General features: G+C 44.2%; 1 protein-coding gene across 1 annotated transcript in view; it reads right to left on the bottom strand.

The window, feature by feature from the left end:
* Positions 1 to 12,634, bottom strand: part of CNTNAP2 (contactin associated protein 2) — a gene marked incomplete at both ends in the record, with an annotated part of 1,573,870 nt that overhangs the window by 519,912 nt on the left and 1,041,324 nt on the right. Inside the window, one exon of the mRNA XM_084230860.1 lies at positions 9,509 to 9,628. Within this exon, the coding sequence (XP_084086986.1) occupies positions 9,509 to 9,628 (120 nt within the window). The remainder of the gene's footprint in view (positions 1 to 9,508; positions 9,629 to 12,634) is intronic.

The following is a 12,634-nucleotide window of genomic DNA, read 5'->3' as shown; positions in this document are numbered from 1 at the left end:
TGAAGAGCTCCAGGGACTATGGTGACCGTTCTTGGGGGAATTGGTGGCGGCGATTTTACAGGAAATACGCAATAATGTAAAAGGTAGAAATAAAAAATACAAGCTCAGCGAAGTAAGCCAGAAAGAAAAAGAAAAATACTGGATGGTCTCACTCATAGCAGGAATTCAGAAAACCTAAATAAGGGACCAGGAAAAAGACTAATTATAATAAAGAAAAAATAAAAATCAACAGGCAACTATAAATCAGAGACACACTAATGGGGGGTGTGTGTGTGCGCGTGTGTGTGTGTGTGTGTAGAGGAGGGATTAGGGCCAAAATAAGGGGGGCGGGTTTTGTACCGGGAATATAACCAAAAAAGCATACATTGTTCAAAAAATGAAAATGATGTAAGAATTCTATAAAATAAAATAAAATATAAAAAGAAAAAGACAAAGCAGCGAGGGCGATAGTAATAAGGCCTGGGGTTTCAGAACCGGCAGGTGGCGCTGTGACTCGGCAGGGAAAAGGTGAGACTCAGGTGAGGAGGCACAGAGCAGGTGTGGTGGGAAGCTGGCAAGGCTGGCTGGCCCCACCTGCCGCCCAGGTGGGCACTCCCTACCCCTTGAACGTGGAGGGTGGGAGACGTGAGGGAAGGACTTTGCAGACTCAAGGAAGCGCCACTCACTCAGGGGGAGCTGGGCGAACAGTTGGCTTTCCCAGATGGGGTGACTTAATGGGGTGGGCTCTGGAGGAGGGTCTAGAAGGGAGGGGTGCAGTGGCTCCCCTGGGGGAAGGGGACCTGTGGGGTGTGCAGGACAGAGCGACTCTGACCCAGCCAGGCAGGAAGGGCCTTGATCTGCACTTGCTGGGCACTAAGTTCTGCACAGAGCACCCCGATTTTGAGGGGCCCCTCTCAGCAGTGCACACAGCTAACCCCTGCCAGACACCTGCCCTTGGAATGTGCAAGATAATAAAGAGGCGTTATTGTTATTGTAAGCTGCTAAGAAAAGGACAATTACAGAGAAGGAACCCCTGGGGTACCCATACTTCCCACTTGCACTGGTGCCAAGAGCACCCCACTTCCACCACTTCCCCCACACCCCCTACACTCCCAAAACTTCTGAGAAGCTTAATAATAAATAAAATGCTATTACTGAGTGCAAAAGCTTAGGAACGTGAGTAACAATTTCTTTGTAAATAATAGATTAAAAAGATATGAACATACCATCTCACACCAGTGAGAATGGCACATATTAAAAAAACTAGCAACAACAAATGTTGGCGAGGGTGTGGAACAAAGGAACTCTCCGGCACTGCAGTTGGGAGTGCAAATTGGTCCAACCACTATGGAGAGCTGTGTGGAGATTTCTGGACCTACTAAACATAGAGCTTCCACAGGATCCAGCAATTCCACTCCTAGGTATTTACCCAAAGGACACAGCAACATCAATTCCAAAGAGCACCTGCACCCCTATGTTTATAGCAGCACTGTTTACAATAGCTAAGCTTTGGAAACAACCCAGATGCCCAAAAATAGATGACTGGATCAAGAAGATGTGGTACATATATACCATGGAATATTACTCAGCCTTCAAAAAAGATAAACACATGCAATTTGCAGCAACATGGATGGCGCTGGAAGGGATCATGCTCAGCGAAATAAGCCAAAAAGAAAAAGAAAAATACCGGATGGTCTCACTCATAGCAGGAATCTAGAAAACTTAAATAAGGGACCAGGAAAATGAATATAAGAAAGTGAAAATCAAAATCAACAAAAAACTATGAACCAGAGACACTTTTTGGGGGGTGGGGGCCGGGAGGGGAGGGATTGGGGTCAGAATGGGGCGTTTGCAATTGTATGGGGGAATATAAAAATAAAATTTATTATTAAAAAAAAGAGATATGAACAGCCTTTACCATTATAGAGGGTAATCGAATTTGTTCAGCTAAATCCCAGGGCTTTATAAAGCAAAATTATGTAAACAAGCTTAATGGCTTTTTGATAAAACCACAAAACTAGTGCTGAAGACTGCAGGAGGCGTTCCTTATTTGGACTTTCAACTTCACATACTCCAGCACAGATGTTTAATTTAAATTAAAAAAATAAATAAATATGATGCAAAAAGAGTTATCATGACCATGAATGACAGGGTGGGTTATTAAAGAAAATACTGTTCTTGATTTGGGGATCCACGATATGTTTGCAAGGATAATGGCCAGCCAGGAATTGCTTTATTTACCGCATTATTGATCGCTATTCAGAAAGAACTAAGTGAACCTTAAATATAAAAGTATGATCCAGCAATTCCACTCCTAGGTATTTACCCAAAGGACACAGAAACATCAACTCCAAAGAGCATCTGCACCCCTATGTTTATAGCAGCACTGTTTACAATAGCTAAGCTTTGGAAACAGCCCAAATGCCCAAAAATAGATGACTGGATCAAGAAGATGGGGACCATATACACCATGGAATATTACTCAGCATTCAAAAAAGATAAACACATGCAATTTGCAGCAACATGGATGGCGCTGGAAGGGATCATGCTCAGCGAAATAAGCCAGAAAGAAAAAGAAAAATACCGGATGGTCTCACTCATAGCAGGAATCTAGAAAACTTAAATAAGGGACCAGGAAAATGAATAACTATAAGAAAGTGAAAATCATAATCAACAAACAACTATGAACCAGAGACACTTTATGAGGGGAGGGGGGCGGGGAGGAGGGATTGGGGTCAAAATAAAGGGGTTGCAATTGTTTGGGGAATATAAAAATAAAAAAATTAAAAATTTAAAAAAAAATTCAGAGTAACACAAGACCTTCAATTATAAAAATTATTGATACAGAATATAAAATAAACATGTCAATATATTTAATAAAAAATATATAAAAGTTCAAGATTTCCAGGAAAGATAGTGGCAAGTGTCATAAGAAAAGCAAAATATGAAGCTGGGATATTTGGAAAATGTACAAATAAAATGTTAGCTTCTAGCAATCCAGGACGGTATTCATTCCGCAGAAATTATATTTATTGTACCCAATTTTCAGAGAGAGGATAAAAATGGAGCAGGCAGGCGAGGATAACAAGGGCACAGTGTATAATGTGCTCTAAGATCTGAAAAAAGGAAAAGCTTTGGCTGGCTGGAATGATGAATTCTTCTGCAAAGGCTTCAATGAATATATTCTCCCTCGATGTCAACGGCGCAGTGCTTGAAATGCTCTGTCATTTAGGGCACCCCCTAATTTTCCAGCGATGAAGCTCTGAACCGCACACACTCCAAAGAGGAATTGCATGGTGGGAAGAGCCGCCTTATGATAAAATGTGAAGCGTGCCAATTTGTGTCAAACTTGACCAGGAGTGAGTAAATTCAAGCTAGTTTGAGACAAGGGGATTCTCTCTCTAAATTATTTCACTGCAAATGGCGATATTTTTCTTTCATATTGTGGAGTAGTCACAGATTTTTTTCCCTTTTTTCTTTTTTTCAGAATGGAAGGCAGCATCCAGATCCACGGACTCTGCTTCCTACATTTTACTTACAAAGAAACTGAGACAAGAGGATGAACTTATGTGTTCGGGGCCTGCAGGGAGTTGACAAGGTGCCTGCTAGAGGACAGCTCCCCAGGCTGGCTTAAGGTGGGTGGGCAACATGAAGCCCCCCACCCACCCCCACTTTCCTGACCTGCTCTTCTGTGTTAGGGGTTTTCCAACATAGAAACCTGGGGATCATTTCCCACCCCTCTCTCCCCTGATGCAGTTGGCCAACTCGCCTTTCTAACAATCCATCAAAGCAGTCCCCTCTTTACCTGACTGCCAGCACCTGAAATCTCAGGTGCAACTCCCTGAGCGAGACACAGGGTCTCTCTGACGTGTCTCCCCGTGATGTCTATGTCTCCTTTGGGGAACCCTATTCTCTGCCATCAAAGTCACGCTTTAAAAATGCGATTCTAACAATTGCTTGCTTTTTCCCTTAGGACCAAATTTCAACTGCTTTGCGTTTTATAAGTTGATCTCTATGCCCCTACCCACCCCCACCTCTCCAAAGCACCCTGTTCTGTCAGACACAGCTCAGGAGTCAGCTGTTCTGTGGAAGGTCGTGCTGGTCCCTGGTCTAGTCTAACTTCCTTCTTTGCTTCCCCAAAGCCATCCCCGAGGCTCCCGAGGAGGCACACAGCTCTGCCAGGACAACTCTGCCAGGACAACCTCTGCCAGGCCACATTACCCATCTCGGTTGGCGCTACTTTCCGTACTCCGTGCACTGCCTCGCTCCCTGCCTACTTTTGCAGTGACTTAAAGCCACTCTCTATCCTTGCAAATGTTACCTCTAGGACCCAAGCCATCTCTTCAGCACCCACACCGTGTCCCCCTCTAGCTCTCAGCTGCATTCCCCTTCACCCTCAGCTCTGTGTCTGGAATTGCTGTGAGCTCATCCTGGACACGCCTTGTCACTGTTTGCATCATCCCCTCAGTGTTATTACCATTTGCCACATATTCACATGCCAACAATAGCACATTTCTAGCTCTAACCCAAACAGCCTTTTTAGGGCTGATCCAACTGCAAGATTTGCATCTCAAATGAGATGGCACGGAACACCTCATATGGAGCTAGTCCTAGCTGGATGCCTGAACTTCCTCTAAATCTGCTTTCTCACATGCTCCACATCTCCCTGGTGGCACTGGGGGCACTGAACTCACCCAGGGATTCAGCCCATAAATTCAGGAGTTATTTTTGATCACTGTCGATCTTTAACCACCCTGTCCAATCCCTCGCCAACCCTGACAATGCTGCCTTCACCCTCACCTCTTTCTGGCCCCTTACATGCCACCATGCTGGCCCAAGGATGCCCGCTGTCTTCCTTGACATGACGACTGCATCAGAACTGCGGAGCCCAGCCTAGGGTGGCCACTCACGGGCACCCCGGGGGTACTGTTCAAGACCCGGTCTTTCACCTGCTGAAATTGCTCTGTGGGGTCTGAGAAGCCAAACATTCTGTACCGCGTCCTCACTGCCCAGCTTGCTGGGGTTGGTCGCCCCTCTGTCCCCAGGTCGCTTGCACGCCCCATTAGGCACAGGGTCCTCCCTCACTGGGGCTGGGTCCTTGCGAGGAGACAACCTCTGTCATGCCTTGGGCGTTAACTCACAGACTCCTTTACCTTCCTGATCTTTGCTGAGTGTTTAGTCTCCTTTTATACTTTAGCGTTGCTTCCTGAGAGAGGTCTTTCTTAAAATCCTTTACCAAAAAAAAAAAAAAAAAAAAATCACGACCCGCCATTCCGTTATCTTTCTTTAGAGAATAATTACTTATTAGTTTCCTTTTATGCTTGTGTTAATATAACCTGTGAACACCGTGAAGGCGTTTGCTGCGTGCATTTAGTCCTGGCACAGACAGAATATATTAAAAGCCAAGAAAATGATCCTTAAGATGTTTGTTTAAATACTCTATTCCTTTTCTCCCCCATGTGAGAAAATTGATGGTTTTTGTATGAGAGAGTTTTTAATTAGAACTTCTCTGGGAGGTTCTGTGCATCCACAAGCAGTTGTAATAAATAATGCACAGTGATCCCTGGTGCCTTTGTTCAGTTTCCCCAACGGCACCTTGCAATTCTATAGCGTGGTGTCTTTGCTCCTGTCCTTCTTAACCCCGGCCAGCCATTCTCTGCTCTCTATTTCCATAACTGTCATTTAAGGAATCTTAAGCCAAACCATACCATGGGTGATCTTTTGAGACTGTCATCCTTTTCTCTTGGCATAATTCTCTCCACGTTGCTGCATCCCATCGACAGTTTTTCCCTTTTCCCTGCTGAATAATATTCCACACTCTGGAAGCTCCAGTTTTGTACACCGTTCCCTGCTGAAGGACACCTGGGCTCTTTCCAACTTGTAGCTGTTCCCCACAAGGCTGCTGTGGTCACCTGTGTGCAGGTTTCTGTGTGAATGACCATCTTCCTTTCTCTGGGATAAACATCTGGGAGTGCAATTATGGGTGCTGGGCAGACCTTTATCGAGTTTTTATGGAAACTGCCACAGTGCTGCCCAGAGGGCCGCTGTCCACTGTGGATGGCTCTTTCACTGAGCTTTTTATTGCCAATTATGTTTTTCCATTACAAAAATTCAGACTGCTTTACATTTTCCGTTTCTTCTCTGAGGCTTTCCACTGCTTCATTTGTTTCGAGCAAGTCTGTGATTACTCACTGAGGCATTTTATCAGGGCTGCTTTAAAATAACTGTTGGATAATTCTAAAAGCTCTGTGAGCTAGTTGTTGGGATTGATAAGTTTTCTTCCTTTTAGTTTGAGATCTTCCCAGTCTTTGGTGTGATGAGTGATGTTTTTGTTTGAAACATTTTCATATTTTCCCCATGGCAGTTAGGGCAGTTAGTTTATCCAGCACCTGCTGACCGTCATGGAGGCAGGGTCAGTGGACACTCAGCACAGAACAAGGTGGGAGGGCACATCTAAGTACATCTGTGGAATGCATCTAAGTACAAAATTTTCTAGCAGGGACAAACCTCAAGTCTCCCTTTAAGATTCAATAGAAGGGCCTCCTCGGCGGAGCAGTAGGTTGAGAGCAGTGCTGTGAAGCTGTCCACAGCCTCTGCAGCATGGGTTTGATTCCTGGCCAGCCAGGGAGATACCCACATGGCACGGCAGACCTCTCCTGTCTCGGCTGCTGCTCCCTTCAGCAGTGTTTTTGGTCCATCTGCCTGTTCTGCTCCCCACTGTCTCTGGTGAACCCTCTCACCCTCTCATGCCTCTGGCCTGTTCCCCAATTCTTGTATGAATAAATATTTAAAAAAAGATTCAATAAGAAGATAATGATAAGAGAAGGGGACACTTTGCTTATTTGATAATGTTAAATAAAATTTGGAGATAGGAGTCAACAGCAGTAGTGTAATGATTACTTGGAGTAACTTCTCATCCCAAATCAGGGGAGACGCCCTTTTCTTGCCAGACTCTAAATTAATTGTCTGCATTTTTATTTTGTTTGTTTGTTTGTTTTTTATTAATAAAGTGATTTGAAAGTTTTGGGTTCCAAAGATTCCTCTAAATCCAAAGTGATTTTCAACAGAGTGATTTCTTGACTCTACTCAAGTTTACATCAGGTATTAACTGCAATGAAATTCCTTTTCTTAAAATTTCCACTCTGCCTGGACAAGCAAAAACTCCCCTATCTCACCCCAACCTACTAAAGAGAAAGGCAAAGAGAGCGATGATTGTGGAAATGTTGTTTCTTTCATGGAGATGATATCTTGCTCCCGTTTTTAGCATGTTACATACTCAACACTGATGATATCAATTGCATTTGGGTCGCTGAGAAGTGGGACACCTCTGCTCTTTAATAGGAATATTATAAAGTAAGGTGGGTACAGTCCCTCATGATATGGAGTGATAGTTCCAGACTCCACAAAATAACCACCCTGTGGCTCCCTCCGCTTCTTCATCAGGTAGCTGGTGGAGGTGGAACAGCCCAAGCCAAGCTTCGTGGATTGGTGCTCCCCACCGCTGCTGAGTTCATGATCTTTCCAAGGTGGAGGAAGGCTGGATGGGTGACCTTCAAGGGCCCCTGACACACTGATATTCATAACTACCTTGAATGAAAGATGAACAAAAATTGTGACTTCAGGAAGTTGTACGTCCTCCTCCTCACTCAGACCACGTGTCAAGTACTGGGGTGTGCTAGGCCGTACCCCCGAAGGCAGAAACTGGTGAAGACAGGTGCTGTGTTTCCAAGCAAAGCCTTCAACTTAGAGAGAGGGAAGCTCTCCTGGAAGTAAACTGTGTGTGCTCTCTGTAGGAAGAATGTACATATTGTGGTTTCATTTTGTTGTCTAATTCTTGTTTTAGATACGTAGGAAAATAAAGCAAATCCTTATTTGTCCAAACCAAGTCAGGATGTACTGATTTCCCTTGAGGTGAAATAGTTCACTCTCATTGTATTATTTATTTATGTAATTTTTATAGCTCATAATTAAGTCAAGCTCTTGCAGACTGTACTGTAGATGAGTAAGATTAAGAAGAGGGAAAGCCAGTGACAAGTCCAGCCGCTAGTGGACTCTAAGGTCAAGCTACCTGGTAACAGGGACCCTCTCTGGGGTGCGCTTACATTTATTAGCATGGGGTGAGAGCTCCCACTTCACTGTCTTCTCTGCACCCTTTCTGCACTCACGTCCTCACCAGCCCCCCTTCCAGTCTGTGCCTCCTTGGCTCCCTGACCTTGCCACAGCCCGGGGGAAGGTTCTCCGTCCAATTTGTACAACCCTGTTTCCACTTCACACCTATTAAATCAAAGGCTTCAGGGCTGGGGCCAACCAGTTTGTATAGGAAGGAAAGAAAGTCAAAGCTCCATAAAGGATTCACAAGTAGAGCCAGATGGAAGAACCAGTGGCTTCTAATGGGCTTGAACTTGAATCTTGTTTGATTGATATAAGTGAGTTTTTTAACTCTCTAACCTTCTAGTTAAAAATAATGACCCTTATTCCTGGTAACCTTTTCTAAGGTTTACTATGAGTCAGAAAATATGCCAAGAGGATATACAGATCATCTTTAATCGTCTAACAATGCTGTGAGCTAGGTTTCCTTATTCACCACTTTACATGTAACGATTCCGAGGCTTACCGAGTTTGATAAAGTTGATAGAAAGTAGTTAAGATTACACATCTGGTGATGAGTGAAGCCAGGATATAAACCCAGGGAGTCTGGGTAGAGAATCAATCCTGGCCTATGGATTGATCATGGGATCACAGAACCTGAGACCTGGTTAACAGTCATCGCCATCAATAGCATCTTGTCATGATCTGCACCTCATAAGCTTCTGGAGTCCACGTCTATAGCTGGGCTCTCCTGAGGCCAGTAAATATGCACGTTTCCCACTTTTCTCCTCCGGGAGGGTGAGAAGTGACTGTCTGATAGAAAGCGTGGAGGCCTGTACTTAAATATTACTGCAGGAAGGTAGGAGAACCCGCCACTTCATGTCATACCCTGCCTTGACACTGAATGAGGAAGTGGAAAAAAAGTATGTTTTATTCCCAAGTAGAACATTCCAGATAAATTTCATGAAAACTGCAAGTACATTCTGCTATTGCCATGTGGGGCCCCAGTGCTAACAAAGGCTCCTCTGGAATCCTGGGGACCAAGGATGGCGGGGAGGGCCACGGCTTCCTCTTATGTGGGCAGTGTGGAACAGTGAGCAGCGAGCGATGCCAGGTGCACCCGCCCTGGGGCCCTCGGGGGCAGCTTCCTGGTGCCCTTTCAATGTCACTTGTTGGTGCCCCCCAAGCCCCTCGTTGCACCTGACCCTAACTTTAAAAATCCTGATGATCAATTATTCAGGTCAGAAGGTAGAATTTAAAAATACCGATTCAGATTTTATTGCTTTAGAACTACATGTCACCATCTTACTTAACAAATCTGCAAGAGTCACCTTACAGCACGTTTTGACAACAACACAGCCCAGAGAAACACTCCTAGAGCTGCTGTGTGTGCTCAGCACAGCGACCAGCCATCCCTGTGAACACAGCGCGGCGCAGTTACCTGTCATGTTGCAGTAGACTTTCAGAGGCCCCAGGGGCCCGCTGCCGTCGGGATCTATCCAGTAGTAATTGGACGTCTGGCCGAGGTGCTTGTAGGCTTCGCAGGATGGCTCGTAGATAGCTACAAGGAAAGAAACCACGTGAGCAAGCACAGGTCAGAAGGTGCCCGGGAAACGCCCCGGACACGTGGTGTTTAGCGCTGCTGTTAGCAGCTCATCATCTTACGAGGCCAGGATTTCTTTTTCTCTACATTGAAATCCATCCTTTGCTTCTTACTCTACAAGCATTTCTGAACTCACAAGACAACAGCAAGTTCCCGCTCTACTTTGACAACTGGGGAAACGTCTGAAACAATCACTACCTTGTTAAATGAACATAATGTTTGTTTCTATGCAGATTATGATCATTAAAAATACTCTGTCTGTTTATAGCAGCACTATTTACAATAGCTAAGCTATGGAAACAACCCAAATGCCCAAAAATAGATGACTGGATCAAGAAGATGTGGTCCATATACACCATGGAATATTACTCAGCAATCAAAAAGATAAACACATGCAGTTTGCAGCAACATGGATGGCGCTGGAAGGGATCATGCTCAGCGAAATAAGCCAAAAAGAAAAAGAAAAATACCGGATGGTCTCACTCATAGCAGGAATTTAGGGAACCTAAATAAGGGACCAGGAAAAACACTAATTAATATAAAGTAAAAATCAAAATCAACAAGCAACTATAAACCAGAGACACACAACCGGGGGGTGGGGGTGCGGGGAGAGAAAGGACTAGGGTCAAAATAAGGGGGGTGCAATTGTATGGGGAATATAAATAAAGGGAATATAATAAAGGTCGTAAATATTGGATGCTTGGCTGATTTGTTGAGCTATTAACTAAAAGATCTGAGAAAATCTATGCCTATCTGTTTTTCTGTCTCTCTCTCTCTCTCTCTCTCTCTCACACACACACACACACATCCCTTTTTTGGGGCATCAATAGTACAAATTTCCTGCAAACAGCACATGGCTTCTAATCTTTTATTTCAGGAAAAAGGAATGTTCCCGATCCAGTCTATCTATGCAGTTCCTTTAACTACATCATCTAGTTTGTACAGAAAGCTGACATCCGCGGAATGAAATTAATTGGTCCTTTTCCATTGTTTTCCTTCTTATTCCCAGGCTTCGGGCACATTTTCTTTCCTTACTGAAACTGTACCAGTTTTCAGGAGTACAAAGTGGACATTATATCGGTCCTTAGTAATAGAACTTCTAAAATACTATTGAGAAGACTTTTTAATCAGATCCACACTGACATCTGTGATGAATGTGAAAGTGTTCTTTACAAAATGAAAGAATGTTTCTGGGGAAAATCTATGGGATGGCAGGTAGTGGGGCCTTTGGCGACTTGAACTTGACCCCACGCTGGCAGCTGCAGTCTTGTTCAATTGATAAGCAGCAGGTCAGGCGGTAGGGGCTCCATTTTCTTCCTTCTTTCCCATTCTCTGTGCCTCCATGGCTTCCTCTCTCATGCATGCTGGAACTTACATTCCTATCCTTTTCAACAACAGCACACTTCCTACCTTCTGCAGGTATTTATTGAGTACCTATGATGTTGGCCAGTGGATTAGACCACAGATAACAGTTGTAAACAACCCGGAGAAGGATCCAGGCAGCAGGGTCTGCTCACTAATTATCTTGGTATTGCTCATGCATGAAGGTTCCCGGAAGAGGATGTGACCAGCACGTTAAGCAGAATCCAAGCTCAAGTCCCGGCGTAGTTATGAAAAAGCCCCATTTCAGTCTCCCGAGAGTGGAATAAACTATGGGTGTTCTAATTTTGAATCTTATATCAAGTAAAATATTACAGCGAAAGGCCATGGGGAAGTGTTTTTAAACTTTAAACAGGAAGATTCCATCATTTGAGGAAGGTGCTAGAAGCAAAACTCCTGGCAGTAAAACAGCAGGTCTTAGGGAGGTGATTGAGAAGGTAATGAGAGCATTCAGGCTGCCGTTGCCCACAGGTCAGTTGAAAGAAGAGCAGAGCCACAGAGACTGTGAGGAGGGACCAGGCCACGTGAGAAAGGACAAAGTGGCTGGGGCTGCTTCACGCGCCCACACCCACAGGTCACGGAGATCACAGGAAGGTGGAAAGAAAAGGAGTCAGAATGCCTTAAATTCATACTCTCTGAAAACAAACAATTTTTAATAAATACATTTTAAAAAGGTAAATGAATTAAAAAGATTAATTTTTGATGGCCTATTACCATTTTGTGCGTATAACTCAAAATCACCCAGACTGTTATGTTCCAAACCTAAAGTTTTCCAGGGATCCCGTAGGGACAACTTTCCATTAGATCGCTCACCTCCCGTCCCTCTATGTGATAACTAATCGTTCTCTTTTCCCTGCCGACACCTTGGCCAGCTTTGTTATTTGGCATCTTGTCTATAATGATATAATTAATTTGTTTTCCTACCCAAATATCTCATTACTTTTCGTGAAATGATGCATTTTAGCCAATGTTAGCTATTCCTAAAACATAACCTTCATTATGTCAAAAAATGTTAATGGTTCTTCAGAATCGGTGATATCTCATCCCAGATCACCATCACTCACGCAAGACCGTCCGCCATCCTAACAGACCTTTCTCGGCTTTAGTGACTTGCCAGTGCTCGGCTCAGGCAAATCCCACACGGGCTAGTGTCCTGCATGCTGGCCCTTTCTGAGCTTGCCTTTATCTGCAATAATACGATAAGCCTCTTTCTTAATCTCCACCACTTCTCAGTCAGAGTTCACTCTCGCGGCAGACGTGTAAGAATCTGGCTTTACACTCCAACAGGATTGGGTTCCAATCCTGACTCCACAGAGTACCACGTTATGTACTGGCGATGTTACAGGCTCATTCACCTTTGTCTCGAGACCTATCCTAGGCATATTACAATGGTGCTATGAGAACGGAGGAAAATAATCCATGTCAATCCCTTAACACAGAGTCTGGTCTGTGGTAAACATTTAATGGGGGGGAACTTTTATTATTAATAATCACTACTCAGCATCCATTCACATTCTGCAACGAGGGAGACTCTCCTAGTTAGCCTGTCTTCCTCATAGTCATTGTTCAGCCTGTTACTATAAT

The sequence above is a fragment of the Talpa europaea genome (assembly GCF_964194135.1).
Source record: "Talpa europaea genome assembly, chromosome: 3".
Classification (NCBI taxonomy): Eukaryota; Metazoa; Chordata; class Mammalia; order Eulipotyphla; family Talpidae; genus Talpa; species Talpa europaea.
The sequence above is the reverse complement of the archived record's forward strand: the minus strand, read 5'-3'. Positions and strand labels throughout refer to the sequence as shown.